This window comes from Equus quagga, chromosome 1, assembly GCF_021613505.1.
Source record: "Equus quagga isolate Etosha38 chromosome 1, UCLA_HA_Equagga_1.0, whole genome shotgun sequence".
Taxonomy (NCBI): domain Eukaryota; kingdom Metazoa; phylum Chordata; class Mammalia; order Perissodactyla; family Equidae; genus Equus; species Equus quagga.
Genome location: NC_060267.1, coordinates 55,742,803 through 55,761,587, shown reverse-complemented (window position 1 = coordinate 55,761,587; position 18,785 = coordinate 55,742,803). Strand labels below are relative to the sequence as shown.

The 18,785-nt window shown below is 36.6% G+C and overlaps 1 protein-coding gene across 15 annotated transcripts in view; it reads right to left on the bottom strand.

Moving 5' to 3' along the window:
• WNK1 (WNK lysine deficient protein kinase 1) overlaps positions 1-18,785 on the bottom strand; it is a 162,623-nt gene that overhangs the window by 53,135 nt on the left and 90,703 nt on the right. For all 15 annotated transcript variants that reach the window (XM_046656975.1, XM_046656924.1, XM_046656936.1 and 12 more), the window contains exon 5: positions 1,409-1,497. In XM_046656975.1, coding sequence (XP_046512931.1) covers positions 1,409-1,497 — 89 coding nt within the window. The remainder of the gene's footprint in view (positions 1-1,408; positions 1,498-18,785) is intronic.

Sequence of the window (18,785 nt, the reverse complement as noted above, 5' to 3'; positions counted from 1 at the left end):
ACTCTAAGTTACAGAACATCATAACAATCTCATTTATGAATAAAGCTGAAATGATCCTTTTTTAATCTAATGATCTAATCTCATATTAGTTAAGTGTACTAATAACAGCAATACATAGAATATCATAGCTTCAAAATGCCACGTAATCATTTATATAGTTTATATATATATTTATTTATAGTTAACAAAAATAGTTAACATTTATAGGTAACAAAAATCCTCCTATGTATATGATCTCATCTGATCCTTGACCAATATCCAATTAGCTATCTTTCAATACCTTCTACTATAGCAAACTTTATTTACCCCAATAAATTCTCTCAATTCCTTGTTCAACAATTTGTGTACTAGGCAAGCAGAAGTCTGATTGTGGAATAATCTTCTTTAGATAAATGGTTTCAAAATACCAGTAATCTGGTAAACTTTCATCCAGAAAAGAAACAGACTAATAGGTACTAAGACTCAAAACAAATATTCCTTTGTTTATAGTGAAAAAAAAAAACAAAAAAGAAAGAAAGGTCTTAAGGACTCTCCTTTCCAATCAGGGTATATAAAACTAGAAACCCAAATTAAATTTCTACTAAAAAGCTCTTCCAAATAACAAGGTTATGAAAAGAATGAGACTGGAGAAGTGAAGATATGGAATTCTTTAATTTGGTTGATATACCTGATTGCTTACATTCTTCAGGAGGTAGATTATGCTCAATTTACAATTTTTATTTGTACTGGCTGGTCTAATTTGTTCTTTTTTGGAGGCTGAGGGGTTATGGTGAAGGTAGATTATTTTTCAAAAACAGACACTGGACCTTTGCCATACCTAATGGGTGATGAATCAGCTATATGGCAGATCAGATACTTGCTACTCCTCTGAGAAAAGTCTTCTGTTAGTACAAACGACCAAGCCAGATCTCCTAAGCTTTGGACGAAGTCGTCTCTTTTAACTCAAAGGAATTTTGATGTTTTGCTCTTCTTCAATTCTGGCGTAATGACAGCAAATCAAGACTTGTATAGTTGACTTGATTTTAAATAGCCAAGATTTTATTTCACCTTTTAGAATTCAATGAGTAGAAGACTAAGGAACAGATCTGCTGTGTTAGAGACTGAACGCTACTGAGTATTATAAAACACGCTGACGCTACAAGTAGTTTTCCCTGACTGTAGTAGCTATGTTTAAGGTGGTTCTGGTTTACTCAAACTCTACTACACCACATTATACATAATTTCAGCATATCAAATATGAATACTACCTTCAATGGAAAGAATTCTACTTTTAAAGATATTATGTGACATAAATGGAGAAACTAATCACAACTAACATTAAATATACCTTAGACTGAGTGTTGTAGTCAGAGCATATTACATTTTAGGTTTTGCTTAAGCAATACCCAGGACAAAAGAGGCAACTTACCTTTCATCTTTGTTTTGCCGTATGCATCCTTCAATAATTTCCTTCACTTCAGGAATTGCTACTTTGTCAAAACTGGCTGGCTTCACCCCCTGAAAATCATAAAAATAGCAACAGATACACATTAACGGATGCAGGGCCTTTGAACTTTCATTTTTATTGCCTCTTAAGGTTCTACTAGATTGCCTTCTTACCATCCTTTTTTCTGATTTGCCTGCAGGAGCTGATTTATGCAGTCAGAGCTGGGTAGGGCAATTTAGCTCCCATAAGAAAACAACAAGGAATGGTTAGACAGTGGGGTGACTTAACTTCCACGGCCTCTATAGGTGGCTAGGGAAAAATTTAGGCTGTTGTCAATATCTTCTGCTGTTTCAGGTAAAGGAAGTTATTGGTTAAAAAGAAGGCCAAATATTCTAATTGGTTAGAAGATCTTTTTTCCCCCTTCCCTTTTTTTGAGGAAGATTAGCCCTGAGCTAACATCTGCTGCCAATCCTCCTCTTTTTGCTGAGGAAGACTGGCCCTGAGCTAACATCCGTGCCCATCTTCCTCTGCTTTTTATATGTGGGACACCTATCACGGCATGGCTTGCCAAGTGGTGCCATGTCCGCATCTGGGATCCGAACCGGCGAACCCCAGGCTGCCGAAGCGGAACATGCGAACTTAACCGCTGCACCACCGGGGTCAGCCCCGGTTAGAAGATTTTTTGTTCAATCTTGTTCTCTAACACATTAATCAACACAGCATTTAACTATTTTGAACAGTCAACCCATGTGTGAGCATAAATTCACACGCTTAGATTGGCAGGTATTCTATTATTATACAAAGTACCCTTTAATAAAGTCAAAAGTACAGAAGGAGTTAAGGATTTGGATTGGTTTGGCATGATAACTGAAGAGCCAATTGTCTTGTACATATGAAACATAAAATGGAAAGACATATATCAGACCTATATGAAAGACAAGTTTTCTAATCAATTTCAGAAGAAAACTCACTATCACTACTACATGTTATACTAAATAGCATCACAGTGATATTTTAGAATCTTCACAAAGTGCAAATTCTTTGCAAATAAAAATTTCAACAATGTATGAAAAATATACATAAGACATAAAAGCAACAAAACACTCCTATCTGAGAGGTGGTGTGGAAAAAATATCTCATTACCTATTCCCACCTCATCTAATGATACGGATTGAGCTGAAGTAGCTACACTGGCGTACTGTCCAAGTGGCACTATAAATTCATATACAAAGATCGCAGGGAATGGGAAATAGGGGGGAGGGAGCAGAAAAGTTAAAATAACTTCTAATCATCTACAGTCTCAGTGACAACATACACAATCACGTACCGCATAATGACATTTTGATCAAGGATGGACCTGCATATACAATGGTAGTCTCATGTAGCCTAGGTATGTAGTAGGCTATACCATCTAGGTTTGTTTAAGTACACTCTGATACTCACACAATGACAAAATCACCTAACAACACATTTCTCAAAACATACCCCCATCACTAAGCAATGCATGACTGTATTAAAACAAAATTAATGATGATAATTTGATAAGTCACAGAAATGTGTAACCTCTCATAGATCAAAATGAAATACATCAAATGGTTAGCTCTAGAAAGTCAGAGTTGTGTGGGATAATTCTCATTATAATTACTCACTGCATTCTTCAAAAGTTCTGATTTGGAGGATTCTACCTCTAGGGCTAAGTTCCCACAGCAAGGAGCTGTCTAGTAGGGCCGACACTAAAGTTAAATCCATGTAATTAAAAGGTTCGTTTCTGAGCAATGACTACAAAGACTACTATTTGTATTTTTCTCAGTCTTAGTTTTCAAATCCAGCTAAGTTTTCTCAACTGGTCTTTGTCTTCACATAGTAATTCTAATGAAAACAAGAAAATAAGGCTGCTGAAGGAAAAGGCTGCTTTAATTGAGCAAGCAGAACTAAGAACTATTTTAAGAAAAAAATAAATCATGCACACTCAAAGTTCTCTGGTAGTAGAAACAATGGAGATTGTTTTGTATTTGTTTTTAATTTTCCACAATAAACATGAAAAACTGTGTAAAAGCAAACTTTTAAAATGCTATTTATAAATATAATGGGAAGAGCAATCTATATTAAGTTGTAGAACATTCACTATTGGCAGAAAATTATCTGAAAGACTGTTCTTTGCAACACACAGTTGGCCTTTGCATGCAGAGACATTCCAAATGTTACAGGAAAGTAGGTAGAGAGAATATAGAGTATGATTAGGAAATATGTTCCTTCTTCCATAAACACATGCATTTTAGGGGAATGTAGTTTGGCCTTCTCGCAGTAAAACTGTACATATTAAGTTAATAAAAGCACACACATACTGACTATATGAAAATACTCTTCTGTTTCAATTTAGCATAGTCATATTCGAAAGATGAAGGGATGGAACAGAATACTTGAATTCAGTGTGAAATGGATAAGAAGAAGCTATGAGCTTCAGATTCCCTGTCTAGCAAATGGGGAATCTGTCCAACTTACCTACCTATACTCATGGTAGCTAGAATCAAATGTAGTATCTAGGTTGAAAGCTCTTTGAATTATTGAGTTTGCTGACCTAAGGCCATCTTTGACTTCAAAGACAATCACCAAAGATAATAAAGCTTAGGGTTAAAAGGAAGTGAAGAATTCTCTTGAAAAATAATCACCAAGATCCATGGTAAACCTGCTCTCATCCTTGGTTAGCCTTAAAAATAAATAATCCTCTTATTAATCCTACCCATGCAAACCTATACAACACTCATGACTTTACAAATAGGAATTCCTATTTACAAATAGAAATACTAGTTGAACAAATGAGATATAAGGTCATAATAGCAAAATCCGTAACTGTGCATCATATACCACCCTGAATCTACTAGGTTAAGCTGCTTTCTCAAGGTATAACCAAGATTTAGGTATAGAAAATTCCACACCAATGCTATACAACATATTGAGATGCCACTGCTGCCTTAAAAAACGTATTGCAGGTACCAAGGTATCCAATAAAACTGAGATACACCTTACCAGGCCACCAGCTAGTTTTAAAAGATTAAGGCTGCTTACTGTTACCCACTTAAGATAACGAGAAAGGTAAGAAGAAATTTTACCGGTTAGCTACCATCAAGAAGCCAGGATTATCAAAATATCTAGCAGAGGTATTCTGAATCATTTCGGAAGACGCAAGAATATGTAAGGATTGTAGGGGCCAGCCTAGTGGTGCTGTGGTTAAGTTAGCACATTCTGCTTCAGTGACCCGGGGTTCATTGCTGGTTTGGATCCCGGGTGCAGACCTCTACACCGCTTGTCAAGCCATGCTGTGGCAGGCGTCCCACATAAAATAGAGGAAGACGGGCACAAATGATAGCTCAGGGCTAATCTTCCTCAAAAAAAAAAAAAAAAAAAGAATATACAAGGATTGTATATTAAAAATGACCCAAAAAACATAAAAATGAGTACGCAACTTCACTGACCCTGAGAGTGATCTACAAAAAAGTCATCTGGGACATATAACACAAATCTGCTTAAAAATAAACAAGTACAGCTTGTGATATACTTCTCATACTCATAGGCTTCTTGTGCTTAAGACATGAGAGAAATCAATGTATTTTTTAATAACTGATATTTTTCTTAAAAACAAGTTGGTCTAAATTATTCTAAAACATGATTTTAAGGACCTAACAGAACAAAGTAATGATGAGAGAATGTTTTAACAATAAAAGACTACCTTTTTTCCTTTTAGTTCATATACTTCAACAAACAATAACTAGAGCCTAAAAATTCTCCAAATGTCACCCCTTTCCTTTATTCTCTGATTTAGCCACATGCAGACCTATTTCAGTCTTGTTCTGACTGCTGGAAAAGCAGTTTTCTTCATCTATTCTGAATGAGGTTCAAAAACACAAAACAGAAAAGAATACTAAGGTAGATAAATTGGGCTAATATTTTACATACAAGAAAACAAGAAAAATTAAGTTAATGAAAAACACATCCTCTCACTCCATTCTTCCAGAGCCAGCAACTCACAGGCTCTAGAAATATTCTCTCTTTCTTTGGTAATTCACAGGATCTCTCTTTAGGCAGTAGTGCCATATTATGCTTTTTGACATGGGACAATAGCATGTTTCTCTGCATTAAACAAAAGTACTTCTTGAACATCTAATGTATATCCATTTAAGATACTTTTGGGGTTACAAAAAATTATGTATTCTCTTAAAACAAAAAACAAAGGCCACTTTTGTGCAATCTTAAACGGACTATTAAAAAAAAAGCAATTGTGACTCCCCAAGGGCACATCAAGAGTTGATACAAGATAAAAAATGTTGCTTTATTTAAATTAAGAAAAACTAAAAACATACACATGCATTTTATAGACGCTGACTTTTTCTTTGAATTCTATATACTTATGGTTTACCAACTAATCAGCTGGAAAAGTGAGTTGTAATATGGTATTCTCTCGTTCAATGTTCTAGTTCTTAAAAACTGTCAGCACTTGCTTCTTAAAAGCTTAAGTTTCAAATGTGTTACGGTAACACTTAACTATCCTTTCACGAAATAAAACTTTTCCTAACCACACAGAATTGAGAAAAGCCTCCTTCCTCCTCACACAAAATATACTTCAACTAAACTACAAAACTTCAAATATCTTAAAAAGCATTCTGAAGTAAACAATTTCAATACTTGAACTGAAACTTTCTATACCTATCATCAAATGACTACAATATACCTTCTGTATATACTGGAAATTTTTACCCACCTCATTTACACAATCCTTTTGAGGGCAGCAGCAGCAATGAGAATTTACGATGACAAACACTGAGCAAAAATCTTTCTTTGTAAAATCCATTAGAAAAGGCAAGATAGACTTGTTACAGTTAGAGGGAAAAGGATAAGACGTAAATTAACAGAGTACATTAACCCACAGCATAAGCAAAACAGACATCAAAATCAGACTGAAGCAAAGTTTCTTGTTTACCACTAGCCATTTTTCCTCAACTTTCAGACAAGAATTTGCTCTGCTCAGACAACAATCTTCTTATTCTAGATCGGCTCTTTAAACAACACTAAATGCTGAACGGCAGGGAAACTCTTCTACTAATCCTCCTGCTTCTCCGCCAACAGCAACAGACCTCTGGACAAGCAAAATGTGATTTTTACTTATTCAAAGCTCCACCCACTATATCCACAGGTTCTGCCTCCTTGACATCAAAATCTACACTAGAAATCTATTTATCTAAACACTCCCTTCCCCATAATTATGTTGAAACTGTGCTTTTAAGAGCAAATGGGGACTGAGTTCAACAACCAAAAGGTAAACTCAGAATCTGTAGCTGAAAGAACACTGGACAAGGAAATCACAACACTGGCGTTGGGTTCTCAGTTCAATCTCTCATATAGCAAATCTGTGTGACCTGGGCCATATCCCTTAAACCCACTTGAAAAGTATGGATAATAGTTCCTCTGTTTACCTAATTTAAAAAGTAGTGATATTAAGGTAAACTGCCTTACCCTCTCTTATGGTACATTAAAAAAAAAATAAACAGCTGTAAACAGAAGTGGTAAGAATTTATTCTTCTTGCTTACTGAGACTTATTATTAAAAGCCTCAATATGCACATCTACCTAAAGACATTTCTATTTGCCAGGAAGATCTCAATGAACCCAAATAACTACTACTTTGATTTTAGGGATTAAGGAAAGGTTTTTCTTCATGGCATTAACAAAGATGGCAGAAAAGAACACTGTTCATTGCATTGTTATAATGGGTAACAGAATAAAGTCCTATCCCTTGTAATTTGGTAAGCTTGAATCCCCATCAAGACAGCAGGTACTAACGCTTCAATTACTCAACAAAAGTGGCGTAAGATAAGGGCTTGGAAACTTTGGGAGGAATATTTCTGCTCTAAAGGCTATAGAAATGACTACTGATTCTAAGGAGCTATCTCAAAGTAGTTGCCACTGATACCTGGCTCAATACAATTCATCACTACTAAGTAGGCGGTCTATGATGTCAGGAATTGGTCAGAAATACAGTAATGGGGTTGAACATTACCTTTAACTTAAGTGTTTGAGCAAGCCTGCTTAGGACTATGCTTAGCTAAATGAAAATGGAAGAGCTAGAAAACAGGTACCTTGTTCCCTGCTTCAGAGGTTTATCAGACATAAAGATGTGGCTAAGTTTTTAAACTCTACGGGGCAACAAACAAAACCAAAATGAGATAGTTTTTTTTGGACAAAGGTATAATGTAGGCAAAAAAATCTAGATCTATAAAAACCAGCCTTTTCTATATATCAAAATAAGAGTTTTCAGTATATACAATAAAAACACCATTCACATACAGACAACAGTTCACATGTCTAAACTCCAATTCCTCTTTTTTTTTTTTTTTTGAGGAAGATTAGCCCTGAGCTAACTGCTGCCAATCCTCCTCTGACCCTGAGCTAATATCCGTGCCCATCTTCCTCTACTTTGTATGTGGGACGCCTACCACAGCATGGCTTGCCAAGCGGTGCCACGTCCACACCCGGGATCGGAACCGGCGAACCCCGGGCCGCCAAAGCAGAATGTGCACACTTAACCGCTGCGCCACCAGGTCGGCCCCTAATTCTGCTTTCTCTTAAAGTCAGTGCTTTTCTCTGGATTTCCCTATTTCTTTCAATGGTATCATCATTATTTCCACAATCCAGAACAGAAACCATAGTCATTCTTGGATGCTTCTAGCCCCACAATACTTAAGTACTATTATTCTCTATGAGCTCTTTAAACAAAGATAAATGTTTAGAACAGCTGGTAAACACTTCTAACTCCTACTGCCCCTCCAACAGCCAAAGATCTCTGGCCAGGCAAAATGAGATTTTTACTGGCTTCTTTGTTACCTCTCAGAATCACTGCTTCTCTTGCATAACAATTATGACAACTGAGTCCACATTATCAATACCTCACCTCTTCAAACTTAGACCAATTTAAGATGGGCCTCACTAATCCCATTCTCTCCATCTCTAAGTTGTATTTCACACTGAGGCCAGCTCAACCACCTGGCTTTATTTAATCATCTGACCTTCAACCATTTCCAATCACCTGACATCATTTAACTCACATCACACTGCTCAAAAATGGTAATGGGCTGGCCCCGTGGCCAAGTGGTTAAGTTCACAAGCTCTGCTTCGGTGGCGTAGGGTTTTGCTGGTTTGGATCCTGGGTGCAGACATGGCACCGCTCATCAGGCCATGCTGAGGAGGCCTCCCACATGCCACAGCTAGAAGGACCCACAACTAAAAAATATACAACTATGTACTGGGAAGATTTGGGGAGAAAAAGCAATAAAAAAAATTTTTTTTTTAAATGGTAACAGTTCTCTAGATCTGGAAGATGGCCATAGGATCACAGATCTACAAAGAACCTGAGTGAGAGTCCCTTTTTGTTCAAATGAGAAAATTGTGGGCCAGAGAGATTAATGCCAGGTCAAAGTTGGAATTAACTCATTAATTCTAATTAATTCAACTGCCATCTATGGAGTATCTAGTTTAATAGGTATCAGATACCTACTAGATAACACATTATCTTCAGCACCTAGAATAAAACAGAGTCTATATTTCAGTGTGTAAGGGCCTAGTAAATGATGAAGCAAAAACTGGAATCCAGATTCTACAATGTATAGTTCAACATTACTTCTAGTCTATGTTACAGTGCTTTTAATTTCCTTAATCTGGTGTGAAAAGCCCTCACAATCTAACTTCTACCTACTTCTCTACTCCTAACTCCCCAAAATAAGTCAAACTGGTTACTTGATCACTGAATACTTCATGTACATTTTTACTGACAAGAATACTCTCTACTCCTCCCTTTTTTAGCCAACTGAGTCCTATACTTCTTTCCAGATATACCTCAAAGCATATATACTATAATGAGAAAACAGCAATTACAAACTATCTATATGAATCTTTCGGCATATAAATTATTTACAAGATACCAAGAAACTCAATACTGTCATAATGTACTTAAATATAGAAACCATCTTTCGATATCCTACCAGTTTTTATCCTGTAGTGTAATAACTTGTGAATTATGCATCAACATTCAGCGTAGATAAGTAAAACTAGCTTTTCTGAGAAATTCTGAAATAAGAATTTCACAACTGTCCTTTAGTACCTAAGACCCAGAATTGTTTAGTTTAACGGTCTGATTAAGAGCCTTTAATCTTAATCAATTCACAGTAGAGTAATGGAATGACTCTGAAAATCATGCAAAATGTTCCCAAGATACAGCCCATGATATACAGAGTTTTCTTTTACATGTACAATCCAAATTTATTGGATGGAAACAGTTGTAAGATTTATAAAGGAACCGTTTCAGCTAATTCCAGTGGATTTAGGTCTCTGGGATAGCACAAAAAATTCCAGTTGCTAAAGAAAAAAATACCAAGTTTTCCTCAACTTTTCAAACTCTAATCAGGAATCAACCTCATTTGTTTCTGTAAAAAAGTAAGGTGAACTGCAATCTGTTATATAAAAACTAAACGGAATTTCACCCTAACTGCTTTAATTCTGTTTTTCCCAGACAGAATGGTCAAACCTGGCAATTCAAAGGCTAATGAAATCAGTGACAAAGTCAAATTACACAAACAAAGTAATTAAAAATCCCCATTATTTCTACCTTGGTTGTTACAAAGCTGGATCCAGCCAGATTCTTACTGGTATGAACCATTAGTTTACAGGAATTTGAACATACCTTATGATCCCATTGGAAAATAAACCTCTTCAAACTCCCTACCAAATCCAGCTAGCTCTATCAAAGGAAATTAGTTTACCTCATGATTCTCCAAGGCTCATTACTCTCTGGATACATGAAAGCTTGTGTACTGCTCCATCCTTCATATAAAAAATGTACTATCCTTCATCTAAAAAACTGATCCCATTGCTTATTGTAGTTTCTATTCTTTTAATAGCAGACAAAAATTGCTTTAAGGACATTACTACTCTTATTTGGATATTCTCATTACCAATGACAGATTTTGAAGGTAACTGAAATTTTTCTCCCTTCAACAGGGATCATGAACCCTCACACAAGGCTCAAACCTGCGATTCCAGTCTTATGCTACCCATGTACCTAAATTTCTTACTCAGATTTTTTCCCCTTGAGGTCTAGAAAAAAAAAGTTACCAAAAAAATAGGTAAAGAAAAAAATTTTAAGGTTTGTATTAATGTCATGTTAGAGATGCTTGGTTTCTGACCTTATTATTATTTCTCCTGCATGTCCTTGGGCAAAATACTTAACCTCTCAATCTATTTTCTTACCTGTGAAATGAAGATATAATCTATTTGCCAGGATACAAACGATTAAAATAATAGTAAAAGTAAAGCACTTTGCAAGGTGATTGGCAAGAAGCAAGATTACAAATAGCTCATTCACTCTCATTTAAAACTGGACATTATTTTAAATTCATTAAATACATTTTAATCACTGCAATGTGCTGACTATCTCTGCATAAAAGTATAGGACAAGAGACAACTTATTTCACTACTAAGCATGTCAATGTTAATGATAATAACCATACCTAGTAAGTATTGATTGATAACTGCATGTCAGGCACTTTGCTACATTCTATATGCATTTCTCACTTAATCCTCATAAACACCTTAGGCTCAGAGAGGTTAAATAACCTGTCCATGGTATCACAGCTAGGAAACAAGGTTGCTGGGATTTGAACTCAAGCAGACCCAACTCCAGAGCCCATTTCCTCCACCAGCAACATAAAATTTTGTTTTGCTTCTTAGTTCTGTATTCATTTCACAAACACTGACTGACTGCCTATGACTTGCCAGACTCTAAGCACTTGGAATACAGCAAATAACAAGTCAAATAACACTCCTGACCCAAAGAATTTGTATTCTGATCGGGGCTTTAGATAAACACTATAAGGCTGGGATAAAAGCCATGAAGAAAAATAAACCATAAGGGGTTAGAAGTGAAGTGTGTACACTTAAGAACATTTTAGATAGAATGAGCAGGGAAGGCCTCTCTGAGCAAGTAAAACTTAAGAGAACTGAATGAACTGCATGTACAGAACAACATATAACAGTTTATTATGAGTGCACTATAGAGTGTAATTATTAAATCATAATCTACATTTACGCCCTTCATATCGGCACTTACACAGACAGGTTTAGAAGCCCTCAGGTCACAGACTGACACCGGAATAGACATTTATGAATTCAGTATAGGATTTTGATATGAGCAGGGGATCCAGGATCAGAACTCTGTTATTTTCTAGGTACGTAATTTTGGGCTAGCCATCCTGGTGAATTGCAGACTGTTTATTTTTATAAAGTGTTGATACTAATAGTACTTATCCCTCCCAGGATTGTTGGAATAATTAACTACATAATATATGCAAAGTGTTTAATGCAATGTCTGGCACAGAGGATGTGTATTTATTAACATACTGCTATCATTTGCTATTTACATGGTGGTGTACCACTGCAGGGTCAGACATGTAGTAGTAAATTGATCTACAGAGTAAAAAAGAAACCTGTCCTGAGAGGTTCAGTTCTAATGGGGGGGACAATAGTTAATATCAATTTAATTATATTAACAAAACAGAGGTAGAGTATGGTGGGAACATAGAAGAGAGAACAATATTGGCATGACTTTATTCTAAGAATCCTAGAAAAATTTCTGATAAAGAGTGCCAGAGGACTGTGACTACTGGCTCATTCCTTCAAACAGATTTGCCTCAACATCCTCATTACTGCAGGTCAATAAAGTTCTCAATTCAAACGTACTTTTGCAGGAACACTGTCTTTCACCCTCTCAAGGAGATCAAAACCCCCTACTTCACTACGTCCATAAAATTCATCTGTTTTACTGTAGTTACTACTTCAATGTTTACCTTCCCTACTAGAAGGTGGGAGAAGATGAAACACTGTTGTATTCCCAACCTGGCACATAGAAGATGCCTAGTTAATAGCTGTTAAGTAAGTGAATAATTGTTAAAATATATTTAAAAGAAACTGAAAACTAGAGCTTATGGTTCAACTGACTAGAGTTCCATGGTCATCAGACCTAGAAAGGTAATCTTGAACTGTTCAAAACAGACTGCTCTCTGTATCCCTTTTCTAAGTTAGTGCCAAACCTAGAGAACACCTTGTGTATTTAGGAGGGCGTGGTTTGCTGATTGCTAACAGGGTATACATAGTAGCTCTGAAACCCGAAATCTGGAGTGGTAGGGAGGGGGAGGGAGGGAGTAGCATGGGAGAGTTTGCACTAGGGAGCCCTGTGATCTCTCAATGGATAACCAACCATATTTCCTTAATAAATCTGCAATGGTTAGAAAGGTTGATGGTAACATATACTTTAAAATATTAAATTTATATCCAAAGCAGACTTAAGAGAGAGTACAACACTTCACGGTGTATTTCAACAGTCATCACTATTGCTTATATAAATGATAGTATAATCTAGGCACTTACTTAAATTCCCCACATTTACCTCATACCCAAAACCCGAGAAAAACTTTTGAAAATTACAAAAAGATATAACCCTTTTTTATTCTTCATTGGATGCCAGAAGATGGGAACGGAGGTTGGTGAAATCAAGACAGCATTTCCCAGATAAGAAATTCAATAACTGACAGTACAGAATAATGGATTGTAGATAATACAAAACTACATTTTCACAGCTAAGAGGAAAAACAAAGCACTGCCTGCAGTACCCTCAGAAACTAAGAATCCTAACACATTACCAACTGACTTAAAGAACTCAAACTTTTTATTCCATCTTTCCTTCCTTCCTCCCCGCCTTCCTTTCTTCCTTTCTTTTTTTGTCGGTGAGGAAGATTGGTGCTAAGCTAACATCTGTGCCAGTCTTCCTCTACTTTGTATGTAGGCCGCTGCCACAGCATGGCTTGAGGACCAGTGTGTAGGTCTGCACCCAGGATCTGAACTCATGAACCCCAAGCCACTGAAGTGGAGCATGTGAACTTAACCACTACACCACCAGTCAGTCCCAATTCCATCTTTTCAACAGCTTATTATTTTGCTTTTTTAAAAAGCAACCTGTGAATAAGGAAGGAAAAAATGCAATTAAATAGAGTTAAATTTCTAAGTCAATTTGGTTACTTATAATGCTAGTAAAAAGGTTCCATGAATGACGGAATGATAATTTATTCAAATAATATTTTAGTATTACATTATTTAGCCTACCTTTTTTTGTTTTTTTGTTTTTTGTTTTTTTTGAGGAAGATTAGCCCTGAGCTAACTGCTGCCAATCCTCCTCTTTTTGCCGAGGAAGACTGGCCCTGAGCTAACATCCGTGCCCATCTTCCTCTACTCTATATGTGGGATGCCTACCACAGCATGGCTTGCCAAGCGGTGCCATGTCTGCACCTGGGATCTGAACTGGCGAACCCCGGGTCACTGAAGCACTTAACTGCTGTTCCACTGGGCTGGCCCCTAGCCTACTTTTTATTTATTTAACCAAAAATAAGGTATACAGAACTGGAAGGGACCTCAAGTGCACTGTTTTGGCTCAAACTTCTCCAATTTTAATGTACACATGAATCATATCTGGATATTGTAAAATGCAGGTTTTGATTTAATCTGTCTGGGATAGGGTGAAAATTTTCCATTTTTAACAAGTGCCCTAGGATGCTGATTCTGCTGGTCTTGGGACTGCACTTTGTATAGCAAAGATCTAAACAGTGGATGCTCAAAGGGTACGAAGGGTATGAAGACCCCTGAGGATTCCCAAGACCCTTTCAGAGGGCCTGCAAGGTACTTCCTTTTCCAATGACATATCTCTGTGAGGCCAGATTTTCTTTAAACACTTCAACTCAAACAATATAATCCAATAGACTGAATGGAAAAACAGGTATGAGAATCTGGTTGTCTTCTTTCTGACCTGACATTAAAGAGATGTGCAAAAAGGTAAAAATGGTGCTCTTTTCACTAAATTTTTAAAATTAGTTATGGAAAAAGCTACTTTTTGTAAAAATATTACTGATGTCAGCATATATTGGGCTTATTGCTATATATATATTTTTAAAGATTTTATTTTTCCATTTTCTCCCCAAAGCCCCCAGTACACAGTTGTATATATTTTAATTGTGGGTCCTTCTAGCTGTGGCATGTGGGATGCCGCCTAGCATGGCCTGATGAGCAGTGCCATGTCTGCACGCAGGAGTCGAACCGGTGAAACCCCGTGCCGCTGAAGCGGAGCGTGCAAACTTAACCACTCGGTCACCGGGCCAGCCCCAGTTATTCTTAAATTAATAAATACATTATAAAATTCTGTGCTAATTTCTAATATGGTAAATAGATATAACACAAGTAAACAAAAGCTCTTTGGGACCCTCAATAATGAGTATAAAGGGGTCCCGATACAAAAGAGTTTGAGAGCCACTGAGCTAATAAATCACTCAAGTCTGGTGGCTGCTACCTTGACAAAAGATCTCAATGGACAGAACCTCAAACCTCTACCTGTAGGCCTTTGCAATGTCTTATAATCTTGCCAAGTTCTTTATGTCTAATTATGATTTTTCTGCCCTCATTTAGTCTCTTCCAGGTCAAGAAAACAATTGCTGAGCATCTCCCTCTTCCAATTATGCACATAAGCCTCTTCCCTCAAGAAATTAAAAGGAAGAGCTCTAAAAATTGAAAATGATGGGTCTCAATCAGAAAGGACTCATGACATCAGGAATTGTCTTGAAACATTTAAGGGACTAACAAGTGAAATTATGATTTGGTTTTCCGTATGACATCTCAGAGAACAAACTGAAAGTAATTATAGGGTAAAAATTATGGGGACACATTTTTCAACCAAGTAAAATACAGATCTAGTCCCATAATGGAAAGAGTTAAATTAGTTGCTTAGAAATTACAACTATGAGATTGGAGAATCGATGGAAGAGCATGTGAACAGATGACTTTTTCAAAAGTCTTTCTAATCCTGGAATTTTGACTCTTTCTAACTATTAAAGTTATTAGTTTCTGTTTTATTTGTACAAAATATTTTTCCTATCTTATAAAATGTATTGCTTTTATATGTTTAGCAGTTTCTACTTGCTACTATTCAATTTCATTTTAGAAAGATATTTTGTTAATATTTCAAAGGTCACCTGAAGTTTCATTCCTCTGTTGCTGGGTAAATTCAATTCTCCCAAACTCACACAGTGTCTGATTGACTATATTTGAGATTCCTTTAATTGAGTCACTTATCCTTCAAATTATCACTGAGTGCCTACAAGGTGCCATATGCGATGCTAAGAATACAGTATGTATAAACAGATTTAATATATCAGGTTCTAGGACAATATCTTTTTAAAAAAATTAATTAAGCAATTTTTATTGTGGTCATAATAGTCTATAACATTGTGAAATTTCAGTTGTACATTAATATTCGTCAGACACCACATAAGTGTGCCCCTTCATCGCTTGTGCCCACACTCCACCCCTCTTCCCCCGGTAACCACTAAATTGTTCTTTTAGGACAATACTTTTCAATACACTGTATATTTCATCCTTCCTGTTCCCAATCTCTCTCTAGAGGTTAGGGTGGCCACAGGTTCAAACAGTTTAACAATGAAAACACGAGGAAGAAACTACAGAACTAAGGGGAAACAAAACCTGTTGAATATAACAAATGTGGTACATCCATACAATGCAGTATTACTCAGCCACAAAAAGGAATGAAGTACTGATTCATACTACAACATGGATAAACCCTGAAAACATCATGCTAAGTCAAAGCATAACACAAAAACAAAGTATAATACAAAAGGCCATATTTTGTATGATTTCATTTGTATGAAGTGTCTACTGTAGGCAAATCAAATCCACAGAGACAGAAAGTAGATTATCGGTTGCCAGGGATTGGGCGGAAGGGAATGGGGAATACTGCTAATGAATATGGGGTTTCTTTTATGGGGTGATGGAAAGGCTCTGGCATTAGAGGTGATGACTGCAGAACACTGTGAATATACTAAAAACCACTGAATTGTACACCTTAAAATGATTTAAATGGTGAATTTTATGGTATGTGAATTTTATCTCAAAAGAAAAAACCCTCTGAAAAACTGAAAACCGTAAATACTATACTGAGAATATGGAAACAATAAAATGGGTCTTTCTAGGTTCTATTAAATTAACACCAAAGACTGCTTTCATTTGAGAAGGGGATTTTCTTCTCATATGAACTCAAGTTTGCATTTGTAAATAAAGATGCATTTGTTTATTAGTGGTGTCTCAAATGCCTTTTCTTAAAAATCTAATTTGTTTTTGTTACTTTTATCAAATAATTGCTTACATAAATTTTTATCTGATCTTATGGCAGTGCTGTCCCTGACAGTCTTAAGCCAAAGAATTCTGAAACACACTGCTTTCAGCCCTGAGCCTCTGGTGAGCAACTTTTTTTTTTTTTTTTTTTTTTGAGGAAGATTAGTCCTGAGCTAACATCTGCCACCTATCCTCCTCTCTTTGCTGAGGAAGACTGGCCCTCAGCTAACATCTGTGCCCATCTTCCTCTACTTTATATGTGGGATGCCTGCCACAGCATGGCTTGACGAGTGGGGTGTGTAGGTCCACACCCCGGATCCGAACGGATGAACCCCAGACCGCCGAAGTGGAACATGTACACTTAACTGCTGCACCACTGGGCCGGCCCCCTCAGTCATTAACTTTAACCAGTTCATCATGTTTGCTGGGTTGGGTATGGAACAGTGATAAAATTTAATATAGGTCACCCATAAAATTTGCATTTAAAAAAGTCAGTACTACCATATAACTTGATTTCTTTAAATAGCAGAGTTACTTTTATACTTCATTTTAAATTAAAATAATCTAAAATTCCATGATCTGGGGCTGGCCCCGTGACCGAATGGTTAAGTTCGTGCAGTCTCCTGCAGGCGGCCCAGTGTTTCATTGGTTCGAATCCTGGGCGCGGACATGGCACTGCTCATCAAACCAGGCTGAGGCAGCGTCCCACATGACACAACTGGAAGGACCCACAGCTAAGAATATCCAACTATGTACTGGGGAGCTTTGGGGAGAAAAAGAAAAAAAATAAAATCTTAAAAAATAAATAAATAAAATAAAATTCCATGATCCCCTGAGACACTATTAAGTATCAACCTTTATTTGTTTAGAGAAAAAAATCAGGAACTGAATTCACGAGTTTAGTCAGAGACACATCACTACTAAATAATGGAGACAGCCCAGTCAATGCCTAGTCAGTGTCACTAACAGCAGCCTATGAAACAGTAGAGCCATTTTCTGCTGGTACATAATGAAATCTACCCCAGTTTCAAATTAGAAATACTTCAAGACCAACAAAGGCGGCTGGTGGCTGAGAGAGACAGCAAAGAATGTTTAAATATATGGCTATCTTATGCATACTTCATTCTCCTAGTCTGTTCAGTATCAAAACATTTAGCACTGTTGGTAGGTAAATAAAAAGTAACAGTTCAGAAAACCCTTGTGTTTAAAATCCAGAATGATCAGCTCAAGCAGTAATAGTGGATTTGTTTAAGATGTTATTTATTCTTTGGACAATAGCAAGAATAAGTACGGCCAGTGAAAAATGGTTATTAGATTAAAACCTCTTATGTTTTCATCACAGAATTAAAGTTATAGTTCTACTCTTAACAGAGAGAAAAGACTGCCCAGAAATTTTCAGAGCTAATAATTTAAGTAGCTACTTGCTTGCACTGAAATTCTCATGTCTACTATAAGTACAGAGGCTAACAGCATTGTAACAGAACAGTACCACCACTTTTGCAAATTAGTAATTACTTACAGAATTCTTTAGAGATTTTTTTTTTTTTTTTGCTGAGGAAGATTCACCCTGAGCTAACATCTGTGCCAATCTTCCTCTATGTTGTATGTGGGCTGCCACCACAGCATGGCTGCTGACGAGTGGTATAGGTCTGCGCCCAGGAATCGAACTCGGGCCACTGAAGCAGAAGGCGCCGAACTTAACCACTATGCCATGGGGCTGGCCCCTAGAGGAGAATTTTTTAAGAAAATCTGGCGACATGTGTTTAGAATAGGAGTCAGCAACTTTTTATGTTCAGAGCCAGAGAATACATGTTTTAGGCCTTTTGGACTGTACTGGTCTGTTGTAATTATTCAACTCTGCCATTGTAATGTGTAAAAAGAGGCACAGATAAAACAGAAACAAATGAGTATGGCTGTGTTTTATTACTTTACTTATGGACACTGAAATCTGAATTTCATATAATTTTCACATGTCATGACATAGTATTCTTTTGATTTTCTCCTCAACCATTTAAAAATGTACATGGGCTGTACAAAAATGGGCAGCAGGCTGGATTTGGCCTGAGGATCATAGTTTGCTAATCCCTGGT